Source organism: Ovis canadensis, chromosome 1 (genome assembly GCF_042477335.2).
Source record: "Ovis canadensis isolate MfBH-ARS-UI-01 breed Bighorn chromosome 1, ARS-UI_OviCan_v2, whole genome shotgun sequence".
Classification (NCBI taxonomy): domain Eukaryota; kingdom Metazoa; phylum Chordata; class Mammalia; order Artiodactyla; family Bovidae; genus Ovis; species Ovis canadensis.
In genome coordinates, this window is record NC_091245.1 from 17635176 (window position 1) to 17651301 (window position 16126).

Here is a 16126-nt window from a genome sequence, read left to right on the forward strand (position 1 = left end):
GGGCTGAGGCCCAGGTTCAGGGATGGCCTCAGATAAGAAAAACCCTCTTGGGACTTCCCTGGCACTCCAGTGATTAAGACTACATACTTCCAATGCAAGGGGTGCACGTCCCATCCCTGGTTGGGGAACTAAGATTCCACATACCATCAGCAATAAATAAATAAATTAAGGGCCTTCCTTGCATTGTATTCTAGGGAAAGACAACATGATTATTAGGGAGGAGTTACCTTTATCAGTGGGTATCAGGAAGCTAGGGGTTCTCTTCTTATAAAATGTTTTCACTGTGATGATGCCCCTGTTTATCTGTATTGCCTCTGTATGCTGCTTTATGTTTTAAAAAATCATTAGCACTTTTGTGACAGGTCTTATTAGTATTTCAGAGTATTTTGCTTTGCAAAAAAATTGATGAACTATAACACCTGTGGTAGGAAGAATAATGGTCCCCTAAAGATACAAAGGGGCTTCCCTGGGTGGCTCAGTGGTAAAGAATCTGCCTGTAATGCAGAAGACGTGAGTGTGATCCCTGAGTAGGGAAGATCCCCTGGAGAAGAAAATCCCAACCCACTCCAGTATTCTTGCCTGGGAAATACCATGGAAAGAGGAGCCTGGTAGGCTACAGTCCATGAGGTCACAAAAGAGACGCAAGTTAGCGACTAAACAACAACAACAAAGATGCAAAGGTGTAGGAAATCAAAGAAGCTTATAAAACAATTTAGAAGGATTTTAATATGTATTCACAGTTTTTAAATGAAGGCTTAAAGGAGTATAGTGGAGCCAATTCAGTCATGCCTTAACCTTGGATGAGACAAATCTCAGACTTGGTTTCTTTGGATAATGGTTTTCCACCTCTGTACAACAATCTACTGAAAACTCAGCAGCTTAGACAACACCCATTGTCAACTCACAGTTTCAGAAGGTCTGAAGTCTAGCTATGGCATAGCCGGGTTCTATACTCAGGTCTCACTAGGATGAAATCAAGGTGCAGCTGGGCTGGGGTCTCATCTGAGGTCTGGGGTCTTCAGGCTCACTGGTTGGCATTTAGTTCCTCGTAGTTGTAGGACTGAGGTCCCCGCTTTCTGCTGGCTGTTAACTCAGGGCCATTCTCAGCTCCTAGAGGCTGCCCGCCTGGCCCTGTCACGTGGACTTCCCTCCAGCATGGCAGTTCACTCCCCCAAGGCCAGCGGGAGAGTTTCTCTGATGCTTCCCCTTTTTTTTACAGGGCTCACCTGATTAGGACAGGGTCCACCAAGAATATCTCCCTTTTAATTAATTCGAGTCCACTGATTATTAGCCTGATCACAGGAATGCTGTCCCAGCATAGTCACTGGCCCCTCCTACACTTAGGAGAGGGGTTATACAGGGCATGTACACCAGCAGGTAGGAATCTCGGGGGCCTTCTTAGAGGTCTGCCTACCCCAGCCATGATACGGGGAAAAAAATCCCTGCCCTGCCCATGGGCTTGTCATGACGATGACATGGACTGGAGCACGTGAAGCCTCTGCCAGGTAGAAGCCCCGGATAATGCCGCTTACCTTCTCTCTCTGCTCGCACCTTCTGGATGACAGGTACAAAATACAGTCTGTCGGATGGAATGGGTTCAAATTGCCTTAATCAGAGAGACGCGAGGCCTCTAAAGAATTCCCACAGAGCCCCCCAACCATCAGCCTCACCTTCCCTGACTTTCGCTTTTCTTGGCAGGTGGACATGAAGACTTTTCGAAAATGATCGATGAAGCCGAGCCGCTGGGCTACCCCGTGGTGGTGAAGAGCACGCGCGGACACCGGGGTCAGTGCCCTCTGGCCCGGCTTCTGATTGGGCGGCAGCTCTGCGACGAGACTCCCGCCCCGCGCTGCGGAAGCGCGGCTCAGAGAGACGGAGCTCCCCCTGGCGGAGCTTGCGGTGTAGTCCTCAGCGCTATCCCCTTCTCGCTGTCCCCACTGTTCCTAGCTTTGTCCACCCCCTTCCCGGCCCTTCCCTAGACTCTCGCAGTAGACTCCTGACTTGGTTCTGACTGGTTTCCCGAACTGCACTGCTAGTGCATCCTCTCGTCTTTGTGGGAAGCAGTTTCTCTGGAACATAGATCTCTTCTTGTCACCCCTTGGCTGAAAAACCTTTCCGAGAGCTTGTGTTGCCTGTTAGACACAGTTCCTTTTCCTCACCCTGGAGGAACAGTCCGCATTCCTCGGCAGCCTGCTCTGGCCACCCAAACACTCCATAATCCATTCTAGCCTAGACTGTATCTCCTGCTCTCTTAAAAAATCTTTGTTCTCTTCCCTTTTCTGGGGATGCTGCCTTCCTCTGTGCTCTAGTGAGCTTCTGCCTGTGCGTTAAAGCCAGCTTCACGTCATTTCTTCTCCCTCCACAACCCTGGTCTCTTTCCCTCTCTTCCAAAGTTAATCACTCTTCCCTTTGTGTTTCCGAAGTGCTTCATCCTTGCCTCTAGCATAGTACTGTGCTTTACGACAGGTGTAGATTTCTGTGCCTTTTCCCCTTTTCTACTGCAGCTGCTCGGAGGTGGGAACTTGGTCTTGCCCATCTCTGTCCCCAGAACCTCCTACGGTGCTCAGGACACAGTAGTTGAAGAGGATGTGTGCAGCCAAAAGTAGTTCCCCTCCCCTGTGGTGTGTGAGCGGGTTACCTCCTGATGATACCCAGATGGCATCCTTTACTGCCCAGGGCATCTGGAGTGACAGGAGGTACCCTGGGTGGACATGGAATGAGCAATTCCCGTGAACCTGACGCCCACCCTGCTCTTGGTCTTCGCTGTGTAGAGGGTAAAGACGTTGCATTGCAGCGTGATGATCACTGTGGCATGCAGGTCCTAGCGCCTGTTTCAGCCTCACAGAGGGCGGGGCCCGCTCTGCCCTGAGGCAGGGAAGGCTTCAGTGGAAGGAAAGGAGACTTCAGTTGGAATGTGGAATTTGAACTGGGTAAGCAGCATGCAGAAGCCGGGGTGGGCAAAGCAACCTGGGAAAGGAGTTGAGGAGTAAGAGAAATGAGTTGGGATGGTGAGGTGGGGCTCTGAATACTGTTCAGATATACTGCAGTGCAAAAATGCAGTGTCTCAACTAGTTTTTTTTATTGTCGTGAAATATACGTGAAATAAAATTCAACTGATATTTATTGAGTGCCCACAAAGTGCCAGGGGGATACAGAAAGGAGCAGAACAAAACTTCCTGCCCTCAAGGAGCTCACCTTGTAGAAAGGTAAGACAGATGATAAATAAACTAAATAGCAGATGTAGTACTTATATATGTTTTTAAAATTAAGAGATAATTCATAAAACAAAAAATGTACCGTTTTATGTTGTACATTTATGAGGATTTTAGTATTTTTACTCTTCTGTACAACCATTGTGTAAATAAATGTTAGTCGCTCAGTCATGCCCAATTCTTTGCAACCTCATGGACTGTAGACTGCCAGGCTCCTCCTCTGTCCATGGAATTCTCCAGACAAGAATAGTAGAGTGGGTAGCCAGTTCCTTCTCCAGGGGATCTTCCTGACCAAGGGCTCGAACCCAGATCCCCTGCATTGCAGGCAGATTCTCTGCTGTTGAGCCACCAGGGTAGCCTCCACTATCTAATTCCACAATATTTCCATCACCTCCAGAAGAAGCCCTGTACTTGTCAAAGGTCAGTCCCAGTGGTCCCTTCCCTAGTCCCTGGCAACACCTTATCTACTTTCTATTTCTATGGATTTGCCTCTTTTGGATGTTTCATATCAATGGAACCATACAATATGTGGCCTGTGTCTGGTTTCTTTTAGTGTAACGTTTGTCAGGATCATCCATGCTGTAGAATGGATTGGTTTTTTATCCTTTTTACGACTCAATAATATTTTATATGGAGATGCCACATTTTGTTTATCTGTTATCCATTGATGGGCATTTGGGTTGTTTTACTTTGTGGCTATTATGAATAATGCTGATGTGAATATTTATGCACATATGTGTGAACACATGTTTTCATTTCTCTTGGGTATATATATACACCTAAGAATGGAATGGCAGCGTCATATGGCAACTCTGTGTTTAACATTAGAGAAACTACCAATGTTTCCCTACAGTGATGTTCCACTACAGTTATGCCATTTTATATCCCTACCAGCAATGTATGAGAGTTCTATTTTCACCACATACTAAATAAAACTTATATTAGGTATGTTAATTGGCCTAGGCAAGTGATGTAAATGGTCACCATACCGCCACCATAAAAACAAGTCACAAACCACAAAGAACAAAAATGCATGTTTGCCAAGCATTAGTAATATATAGGTCTATTTTACAGATTTATTTTTAAATTTTTAAAATCTTTTTTTAATTGAAGTATAATTGATGTGTAACATTATATTAGTTTCAGGTGTTCATCATAGTGATTCAATATTTGTATATATTGTGAAATGATCACAGTAAGTTAATATCTGTCATAGGTACAGAATTTTTTTCCTTATTATATAAACTTCTAAGATTTACTCTCAGCAACTTTTAAATGTGTAATTTGTTTTTATTACAGTTTTAGCCCTTACATCTGGAGTGTTTGATCCATTTTGAATTCATTTTTGTATATGGTGTGATGGAGTCAAATTTCATTCATTTGCCTGTGAATATCTAGTTTTCCCGGTATTATTGTTGAAGAGACTGTTGATTCCCCACTGAATACTCTTGGAACTCTTGGCAAAAATCCAAAATTGACCATCTGTATGAGGGTTTATTCTGAGCTCTCAGGTCTGTTTCATTGATCTGTATGTCTGTATGTCTGTCCTTATGTCCTTGTGTGTGCGTGTGTGTATTAGTCACACAGCATGTCTGACTCTCTGTGACCTCATGGACTGTATGTAGCCCAGCAGGCTCCTCTATCCATGAGATTGTCGAGGCAAGAATCCTGGAGTGGGTTGCCATTCCCTTCTCCAGGAAATCTTCCAGACCCAGGGATCGAACCTGGATCTCCCGCATTGCAGGCCGATTCTTTTGCCATCTGAGCTGCCAGTAGAAAGTTTTGAAATTGGGAAGTTCAAGTCCTCCAACTTTGTCCTTTTTCAAGATTGTGTTGGCTATTCAGTTCAGTTCAGTTCAGTTCAGTTCAGTCGCTCAGTCGTGTCTGACTCTTTGCGACCCCATGAACCGCAGCACACCAGGCCTCCATCACCAACTCCTGGAGTCCACCCAAACCCGTCCCATAAATTTACATATAAATTTTAGGATCAGCATATCAATTTCTCCTTCCCTGGTGGCTCAGATGGAAAAGCGTCTGTCTACAGTGTGGGAGACCTGGGTTTGATCCCTGGGTTGGGAAGTTCCCTGGAGAAGGAAATGGCAACCCACTCCAGTACTCTTGCCTAGAAAATCCCATGGACGGAAGAGCCTGATGTCCATGGGGTTGCAAAGAGTCGGACACGACTGAGCGACTTCACTTTCTTACTTTCACTTATCAATTTCTGCAGTAAAAGGAAGTTGGAGTTTTGGTAGGGATTACGTTGAATCTGTAGGTCAATTTGAGGAGTATTTCCATCTTAACAATATTGTCTTCCAATTTTTGAACATGGAATGTCTTTCCACTTATTTCAGTCTTTAATTTCCTGCAAAAATGTTTTGTAGTTTTCTGTGAATAAGTCTTGAACCTGTTCGGCTAAATGTATTCCTTTTGATACTATTGTAAGTGGCATGGTGTTCTTAATTTCATTTTCAGATTGATTGTAACACACAGCATCTGAGGGGCAGTGGATAGTTAGTGAACAAAGTTGTAGCAGTTTTTAGGCTCTGAGATTTATATGGAAATAAATCTTGAGATTTATATGGAAATAAATCTCAAGAAAGAAAGTTACTAATCTTGTGGGCCCTAATTTTCCTTTTCTGTCAAACAAAAATAGCTATACTTGTCCTAATGCCTTCACAGAGATAGCATGAAATATAAAATATATAATTTTTAAAAATAAAGTATTTGGCACACAGTAGATGATTAAATAATCTTAGTACTCTTCCCCTCACCTCACCCTAGTTTTTTCCCTCCTTACTTTAAAACTGTAGCTCCTTAATTAACTGCAGACTAAGCCCCATATTGGAACCTCTGAGCCAGGAACCAAGGAACCTGTTTTTAGCCCTCGTTTCTGCTGAAAATCCTCCAGTGCCTATCACTGAATCCCGGCCATCTGCTGCCAGATGCCAGATCTCCTAGTGCCAAATGTCCAGTGACCAAGCCATGTTTTGGAGGTTACTTTTTGATCTTATTCGCCACTGGGGACTGATACCCATCCCTCTTTTTTTTGAGACTTCAGAAATGTCCCACTCTTTTTAAGGTAGTAACAAATCTTAGGAAGACCATCTCTTTGTTCCATAGTTGTTAACAAGGTTCAGGGTATAGTATGTTCATGTCAGATTTGTAGGGGAAACCCTTCAGGCCCCCCTGCTCAGATCTGTTAGCTAATGTGCAAATGGAAAAGCAGATGTCAAGTAATTCAAAAGCGTAAGTGATTCAGGCAGAAAATAAAGAATTTGGAATCAAGTAGGAATGCTTTCCCCAGACATCAATAGAAGTATGGGTCATTCCTTTTAGAATTAAATGGATATAGCCAAATAATACATTTCTTATGTTTGAAAGTTCAGGACGTCTGGCAGTGGCTACTTCTTGAACTCCCATAGTATTCAGCACTGACCTCTCCTAATGCCATATCAGGCTGTGTCATTATCTTTCGTGGTCTCTCTCCATCTCAACTGGGAATTTCTCTAAAGTATGTTCAGTTAATTATGTTCCATAAACAGTGATTGACACAGTGTAAGTTTGGGGGATTTAAACAAAAGTGAGCGAGACATGGACTCTGCCAGATCCGCATCCTCCAGTTTTGGAACCGAATTAACTAGATTCTTAAGATTTTATTTTGGCCTCTTCTGTGTGTTTCTGGAATACATTTTAATTTCATTTTGGGAAAAAAAAAAAAAGCATTGTGAACAGAGAGGGAGGTGAGTAAAACCCAGGGACAATAAAATTTGATGGCCATTTGAGAAGACACAAGAAGTCAACTCAGAGAAGTTGAATGGGCCAGAGTGAGGCAGGTTGGGAAAGAATGGTTGACTCCCGACCGGGAGGTGGGATGGCAAGGACCGTGCTCAGAGGCGTGTCTTAACTCCTTTTTTTGCTCTTTGTCTTTCTTCTTAAAGGAAAAGGTGTTTTTCTTGCAAGAGATAAGCACCACCTCTCAGACATCTGCCACCTGATCCGCCACGACGTGCCCTACCTGTTCCAGAAGTACGTGAAGGAGTCCCACGGAAAAGATATCCGGGTGGTGGTGGTTGGCGGCCAGGTGATAGGCTCCATGCTTCGCTGCTCCACAGATGGCCGGATGCAGAGCAACTGCTCTCTTGGTGAGGCCCCGGGGCTCAGGGTGGGACTATTGGTCAGGGGAGGCCACCGGGCTTCCTCATAGGATGTCTTTGTTGTTCAGTTGCTCAGTCCACCTGTTTGTGACCCCGTGGACTGCAGCGCGCCAGGCTTCCCTGCCCTTCACCACCTCAGGATGTTTGCACCCAGTCCAGGTGTCTTGATCCCTCCGATCTGGTCAGACCCTCTGCAAGGTGCCAGGATCACAGAGAGGAATTAGAAGCAAGCCCTTTCCCTTAGCAGTAAGCAGGCCAGGTGGGGGACAGGTGGGTATACGGGCTGTGACGGAGGTCAAACCAGGGAATGTCAGGACACTGCGATGTGAACCCTATCTCCTAGGTGTTAGGACCTGGCGGTCCCCACTAAACAAGGGAGTGACAGGAGGACTGGTGTTTGAGAAAAACTGACGTCTGGAAAGAGGATGGATTGAAAGCAGGGGAGGGAGGCAAGGGAGCTGAGTTTGGAAACTGCGGCAACAGCTCAGGCCAAAAGTAAGGAGAGTCTAAAACGAAGGCAGTGGGGTTATTCCTTGGGGTTCCAGTGGCTCAGACTCTGCACTTTCACTGCTGAGGGTGTGAGTTCAATCCCTGGTCTGGGAACTCCTTCGAGCAGTGTGGTGTGGCCAAAAACAGAAAAATAGGAAGAAAGTGAGAAGTAAACCAAGGTAGTGGCAGGAGACAGAGCATATGCTTTTACCTGCATTGATAATTGACATTGTATTTCTTTTCTTTTTTCTTTAATTGTGTTTTTCTTCTATATTTGATGTTATTAGAAAGCTGCAGTTTGTTTAGGTCAAATGCATAACCCCATCCCATTAACCTTTTCATAAGGCTTGTTTTCTGTTGTGGTGAATGGAGATGGTCCCAGGGGCATGGCAACTCTCATGTTCGTTACAGAAAGCCATTGTCAACTATTGTCATGAGTGGAATTTGTTGGTAATGTGAAAAAATACCCAGTTGTTATTTCCTAAATCGCCAGATGAGTGTATCAAGGCTGGTGACTAATGAAGAAGCCGAAACACCAATCCAGTCCTTCCAGGGTAGATGCTGATAGTGTAAGGATTAATGAAGTCCTTGCCCTCAGGAAGTCTATAGTCCAGTAAAGAAGAAGACGTATGAACAGATCATTGTAAGATACAGTGGCTAAAGTGCTGTGACAGAAGCAAATGCTAGGGTGAGGTTGACACTGTACCTAGGATATTATCTCATTTAATTTTCATGACACTCCTATGTCTTGCCACAGTATCAAACCTTATATATTATCTGTTTGTCTTTCATAAAATTCATTCCTTAACTGGAAAATACACAGCTTTGTAGTTTATCCATATTGTTTTTTGTTTTTTTTTTTTTTTTTGATGAACTGCTTTAAAGCTGCCTAAAACCTTTTCCTCATACGGTGTAATAAGTGGTGGAAAGGCAGAGTTAAGGTTTAAGTCATCAGTCTATGAGAATACAAGTGTTGTGTTTTTGTCATTTTTTTAACCACTTGATGTATTCATTTTGGCTATGCTGGGGCTTTGTTGCTTTGCATGGGCTTTGTCTGGTTGTGGTGAGCGGGGGCTCCTCTTCCACACAGGCACAGGCGTCTCGCTGCAGTGGTTTCTCTCGCTGCAGAGTACGGGCTCTAGAGTGCCGGCTTCAGTGGTTGTGGGCACGGGGTTTAGTTGCCCTGAGGCATGTTAGATCTTCCTGGATCAGGGATCTAACCTTTGCCCCCTGAACTGGCAGGTGGATCCTTATCCTACTGGACCATGAAGGAAGTCCCAAGTGTTATCTTTGCAGGAAGACTGCTACTGCTGCTAAGTCACTTCATCGTGTCTGACTCTGTGCGACCCCATAGATGGCAGCCTACCAGGCTCCCCCGTCCCTGGGATTCTCCAGGCAAGAACACTGGAGTGGGTTACCATTTCCTTCTCCAGTGCATGAAAGTGAAAAGTGAACGTCAGGTCGCTAAGTCACTTCAGTCGTGTCCTACTCTTAGCGACCCCATGGACTACAGCCTACCAGGCTCCTCCATCCATGGGATTTTCCAGGCAAGAGTACTGGAGTGGGGTACCATTGCCTTCTCCGGCAGGAAGACTAAAGGGAGCCAATTAAATCTGAGGTCTTAGCTTTTTAACAAGTGTGAGTAAGTAGGCTCTGTCTTGGTATGGGATTTTTGTCTCACAAGCCTCTCTCAGAAAACAATAAGTTAATTTTGTTTCTTCTAGTTTCTTCTAATGCATCCTCAATGTAGAAAAGTTAGGAAATATGGCACAGTCAAATGAAAAAAGATGTTTATCATTAATCCCACCATCTAGAGACAACCAGTGTTAACATTTTGGTGGTCTTGTTTCTGACAGTGGGTTTTAGGGGTTTTTTTTTGCGTAATCATGGTCATGCTGCACAGCCTTTATAACTTTTAAGTGTTAATATTTTCCCATGTGATCTCAAACTCACCATCATTTTTAGTAATGGCTGTAAACTATGCTCCTTTCTTCTGTTGTGAGCTACTTAGATGATAATATTTTATTTACCCATCAACAAATATCAAATGACTACTGTATACCAGTATTTTGATTTTCCAGTATTTTGAATAACTCTGCCGTCATCTTATTTGTGCATAAAGCTTTTTTCCCTATTATATAAGGTTATTCCCTTTGTGGTGTGATGACTGGGTCAGAGAATATAAACATTTTTTTAAACTCTAGAAAAGAGCATTGCTTTCATATTACTTTCTCAAAGAGTGTCCTGATTTCCAGACCTTTTGTGAGTAATAAAAATGCCCATTTCGCTGCCTCTCGCCAGCATACCCCCCTTCCTTTGAAAGGTCATTTGACTCATCAGTTGGTGTCTGGTATTGTTGCCAAAATTTGGCCTCTGTACACTGGGACTGGATTAAATCTCAGAGACCGAGTTTTGGGAGAAGTAGAAAGAAATTTTACAGGTAACTCAGTTGGTAAAGATCCACCTGCAATGCAGGAGACCCCGGTTTGCTTCCTGGGTCGGGAAGTTCCCCTGGAAAAGGGGTAGGCTACCCACTCCAGGATTCTTGGACTCTCCCTGGTAGCTCAGATGGTAAAGAATCCTCCTGCAGTGTGGCAGAGCTGGGTTCAACCCTAAGTTGGGAGGATCCCCTGGAGGAGGGCATGGCAACCCACTCCAGTATTCTTGTCTGGAGCATGCTATGGACAGAGGAGCCTGGGGGGCTACAGTCCACAGCGTTGCAAAGAGTCAGACACGACTGAGCAACTAAGCACAGCACAGCACCGAGAGAAATCACTTTATTGCTTTGCCAGGCAAAATGGGCCACAGTGGGCCAATGCCCACAGGACCACGTGTCCCACCCTGGAGGGGTAGTGAGGAGTCTCGTAGTATTCAGGCAGCTGGGCATGATCAGCTCATGGACATTCTTCTTACTGATCAGTGATGAGATAATGGGGACACGGCATCATCAACCTTCTGGTTCCTACTGGTCTGGGGTCTACATGCTGTGGACAGCATACAGTTAACTTCTTCAGCCTGTTGAGGGTTTCAGTATTTGCAAAACAGCTCAAAGGACATGGCTCAGAATATTATCTATAGTCCTTGAGAGAAAGCTAAAGGTCCTTGCTTTGTTTAATGGCTAAAGTGTTATTATTTTGTCTTGCTGGACTGTTTTCCTTTCTTTCTGCATGTTCTCGCTTCTCTGATTAAATTTATTCTTTGACTAAAGTTTTTCTACAGACAAAAGGCAGGCGGAGAACCTGGGTGAGGGTCTTTTCTGGGAAGCCCCTGTAGGATCCTGCTCGATTAGTGTCACCGTTACATCACTGTGATTTCCCCACAGGTGGCGTGGGCGTCATGTGCCCACTGACGGAACAAGGCAAGCAGCTGGCTATCCAGGTGTCCAACATCCTGGGCATGGACTTCTGTGGCATCGATCTTCTCATCATGGACGATGGCTCCTTTGTGGTGTGTGAGGCAAATGCCAACGTGGGCTTCCTAGCCTTCGACCAGGCGTGCAACTTAGATGTGGGCGGGATCATTGCAGACTACACCATGTCCTTGCTGCCCAACAGGCAGACCGGGAAGATGGCTGTCCTCCCAGGCTTGTCTAGCCCCAGGGAGAAGAAAGAGCCAGATGGCTGTGCTTCAGCTCAGGGAGTTGTGGAGAGCGTCTATGCCATCAACAGTGGGTCTACCTCCAGCGAGAGTGAGCCTGAACTGGGAGAGATCCGGGCTTCCTCAGCCAGCACAGCGGGGGCCCCGGTGCCTGACCCCAGCTACAACATTAACACCAGGATTGCTTCAGAATTAAAACTTAAGTGAATTCCTGCTTTTTGGCAGCACTGAAACCAAATCCTACTGCTTCCCTAGTAGTTTTGAGCGAATAAAATCTGGACTAGTGTGATTTCATTTGCACAGAAACTAGAAATCCCATCTGGGCCCTCGGCATTCTTTCTAATGATGGTTTAAGCAAATGGCCTAGCTTTGTGGTTTTTACAAACACTAGTATGAAAACCCTCACTGAGAACGACATCCCGACCGACTGGTTCGAGACCGACGTCTGCTGCGAGCACTCGGACGTGACGGCTGCCTCGGGGCTCTGACTCTGCTGTGCTTTGGCTTGTAGCAGTGGAGCCCGTTAAGTTGGAACTGCTCCTGTAGACACTGTGCAAAAGAGCAACCACCCGACAGAGGCACGTGCAGAAGAGGTGGAATGTGACTGCAGTTGTGTGCTCTTCATTAAGAGTGTGTGTGTGTGTGTGTGTGTGTGTGCACGCCCATGTGTGTGTGAGAGAGATGCTCAGAGAATACGCAGTCCCAGTGCTGTTAAAGAATCAGTCTCTGCTCCCCATCAATCACCGTCTTGACCATATTTCTCTGACACTCAGGATATGGTGTTTCAAAGGGAGCTTCCTCATTAGCATCTTCAATGAAGCAGTTTGTAGAAAGTGAGATTGAGCATCCTTTGACTTCAGTGGTTGGCAGACATCCTGCTGTGTAACTGGGGCTTTCTACAAACTGCCAAGTATATAGACCCCGCTTCAACTAACGCCAGCCCCAGCAGCCTCTTGCACCTTTGCTGCCTTTGGCCTCAGCTGGAAATGCATTTCAACGAGCTAGTGGCCACACACTTCCTTCCTTAAGCGTGCACTAGAACACCATGGACTTCTTTTCAGTGGACTCCTGTTCACTTGACATCAGAAGCCAGTGGGTTTTTAATCCTAGAGAGCTACTGAAAAATAATCATTCCCCCCTTCCTCTGCTGAAACTTGGTGTACTTAGCTATAGGAGATTTTCTCATACGAGTTGGTGTTGTGGGCCTGTTGGGTAGATAGAGCCATTGGAAACACACTCCAGTCCCATTGACATACTAGTCTTACCCAGGTTAAGACTACCCATACTAGTCTTACTAGTCTTACTTTTCCACACTGGGGAGATTCAGGTATCAAGGATAACTCATTGCACATCTTATGGGGGGATGCTGAAGAGAAGTGGATAATGTTGACATGACACCAAGTGCTTTCCCTTTTAACTCTTCTAGCAGTAGGTGATGACCCTTCCCTTGGGAGAAATCACAGAGATGGAGTCTTCCATTTCTGTTTGTATGAAGTATGACAGAAATGAACACAGCTACCTTTTTAACCAAATAAACTAGAACATGTGCACTCAAGAGACACCCTGGTCGTACTTACTTCCTTGGGAGACCTTACTCTTGAGCTGCAATGTTCCATGTGCCAAGACCACATAGACTTCCTGTTTGGAATTATCTTTGAAGCCATGCAAGAAAAGAGGCCTCACCACCTTATAGTCAGACCTCATTTTTCACATCACTCCTCCCCAGAGGTCATCCCAAGCTCCATCACTCATTTTACGTAGACTTCTAATGCTCTTTGGCTGTTAAAAAAAAAACATTCCTCAAAAAAGAAATCTACCCTTAAAGGACAAAGACCAACAACATTAAGGAAGCTTACAGGTGGATAGCTCCAAGGAGGGTCCTAGAAATGTTCTGAGTAAGGCTAGCTTCCCTCGACTAAACACACATCTTCCCAAGGTGACTAGTTTGAAGGCAGCAACACCCATTTGGGTGTATGAATTCCTGAACTTCTGTAATGTAAAATGTGTGTCAAGTCAAACTAGTCCATTTTCTTTCACAACACATTTAAATAGAAACTGGCTTTGAAAATACTGTGGCTAAAATCAGATCTCACTAAGTAACAGTTGTACAGCTGAACACTGGCACCGTGTAATGGAAATGCACTACACAGCCGTAGTTTAAATACAGTCAACATAAGGTGCATGCCACTGAGCTGCGACTCCAGCCATGTGTCTGTACAGTTGAAAAATGATAATCCTTCACCTTTAGTATAGGTTAAGACACGTACCTTATCTTTACCACTCAGGGTGGGTTTAGCAGAATGGTTCTTGGTCTGTTCTCGTTGGAATTGGCCGGATGCTTTCTATGTAAACCTCTGAACCAAGTGATGACCTGCTGGAAGCTGCATCCACTCCTTCCCACAGTTTAGTGTAAGCTCAGTCTCTCCATTTTACCTAAGGGGATGATAGTGGGCCCCATCCTGAGCAGAGCAGCTAGAGGATGCTTCCAGAGTTGTCAAGAGGGGCCCGTTTTCCAGCTGCCAGTGACATCTGTAGTCATTGGCATCATTGCTCGGAACCCAGGCCTGTCTAGAAGCAGAGAAAGCTGGGGCACAGCTGGGTCAGAGCCTCGCTCCAGGATTTCCCACTCTGGCTGTGGGCCCTGTGAACCTCAGCCAGATGGCTGGGCCGACCTCGTCACAGCTACCCACAGGGCCTGCTGGAGGGAGCATGGGGCACAGAGCACCTCCTCATTCTGATTCTCCCCTTCAACAGCTGATAACCCTATACAATCAAGTTGACTCTAACCTCGATTTTTCCATTCTTCTGATAGGGGCTATGCCTATCTTATTTACCTCTTGAGGGCGGTGTGCTTTGAGCTTGAAGTGAGTGAATTAATGAGACTGCCTTATGTGGGAGGTGGTAGAGAGATGCCTATAGCATCTGGTTTTTAACAGTTTCCCATCACCCCTCCTCTGGGAGGAGTTAAAGAAAGAGACCATACATTCTTGGCATTAGCACACTAAACAGTGGTGGGGGGCCTGAAAATGGATGCAGCTTCTCAGAGGTCTTATGACCTGAAAGGAGTAATGTATTCAGCCTTCTGGATGTATCGTATGTAACCTGAAACTCTTGACTGCTGTATCAACTAACAGTCTTCCTTATGTAACATAAATTGCAGTGTCTGAATACAGTCTTCCCATTATCTGGTAGTAGCATCTTGAAACTGGTCAAAACTTGAATGCCAATAGCTCAGTCACTCAGAATATATATGATTCTGCACTTTGGAAAAATGTCTTCATGCTGTTCGTCTGATTGCTGAGGGTTATGGGTATCCCCCCCTGAAGGTGGATTTGAGGCTTTAGGTCGTGAGGGTCTGATCAACAATGTAAGTGGATCATAAGCCATTAATGTCACGATTGCAGACTCAGTGCCTGCAACTCAAAGGGGATTCCATGACCACTGGGGAAGGGATGAGGAAGAAGGGGAAAGGATGAGGAAGAAAGAGAAGGAGAAAGGTCTGGAATAGTTTTGTGACATTTTGATGGAAGTGGTAAATTGGGATCATCTGAAATTCTAGTGGGAAAAGGAAGAAATGGCTCTTTGGTGAGTTGTTTGAATGAAAGAATCATGAATATTCATTGATTAGAGGTAGGGATCTAACCTACTTGTTAGTTTAGAAACTATTCTGTGTAAAGAAAATGAGATACATGGATTCCCATCTACCTTGGCAGAAGTAGGAGAGACACATCCCTTTTTTAAGTCCTGATGAAGGCTGGTCTTGAGAACTCTCTTAATGTAAATTAGAGGAAGATTGAAGCAGCTCGCTTCAATCACCGGAGAAGTCTATGGCACCCCACTCCAGTACTCTTGTCTGGAAAATCCCATGGACAGAGGAGCCTGGTGGGCTGCAGTCCATGGGGTCGCAAAGAGTCAGACACGACTGAGCGACTTCCCTTTCACTTTTCACTTTCATGCATTGGAGAAGGAAATGGCAACCCACTCCAGTGTTCTTGCCTGGAGAATCCCAGGGACGGGGGAGCCTGGTGGGCTGCCGTCTGTGGGGTCACACAGAGTCGGACATGACTGAAGAGACAGCAGCAGCAGCAGCAGCAGCAGCAGCTTCAATCACTCAGGTAAGAGCTGACCCTCCTGGAAGTGAGTGACCAAGAAAGCTATGTGCAGGCGATCATAGAACCATGTCAGAGGGTGAGTCCAAAGTCAGCAAAATGGTCTAATGCTTCTTATGCACCTGAAGGTGAGCAGGCTTCTATCTGCTGTTATTTTATGCTGATGTTTTGGAAAGAGCCCTCTTGTCACTCTCCCTGGAGTTAGCGTTCCTAGACCTGCTACTATAGCCTAATATTAATAGAAAACCTGGGTCTGGTTATGGCTGCTTCTGAAACTCCAGCTCAGACTGTGGCTTAAAATGTTATCACCCAGAAGACCACCCAGTTCAGGAATATGTTGTCTTAATCCTTTCTTAAAACTGTACTACATTTTCTTTCCAAGTCTGTGGCTACACTGCAGCCTGCCCTTCTGAAACGCACAGCTGAGTTTGAAAACCTTGTCCCTTCAAGCGTTTCCACTTCCTTCTCCAGGTGCAGTTCCCACACTGACCTGTGGCACTGTCCCAAGCCCTGTGCTGGCATCCCAACCTTGTTGGGAAGCCTTGCTCTGCCATTTCATATTCAC

At 45.4% G+C, this 16126-nt stretch overlaps 1 protein-coding gene across 1 annotated transcript in view; it reads left to right on the forward strand.

Moving 5' to 3' along the window:
* The window catches only part of RIMKLA (ribosomal modification protein rimK like family member A), a 36091-nt gene extending 21367 nt beyond the window's left edge, over positions 1–14724 (forward strand). The window contains exons 3-5 of the mRNA XM_069588307.1: positions 1699–1785; positions 7151–7354; positions 11178–14724. Of these exons, the coding sequence (XP_069444408.1) occupies positions 1699–1785; positions 7151–7354; positions 11178–11659 (773 nt within the window). The 3' untranslated portion in view covers positions 11660–14724. The remainder of the gene's footprint in view (positions 1–1698; positions 1786–7150; positions 7355–11177) is intronic.
* Positions 14725–16126: the final 1402 nt, after the last annotated feature.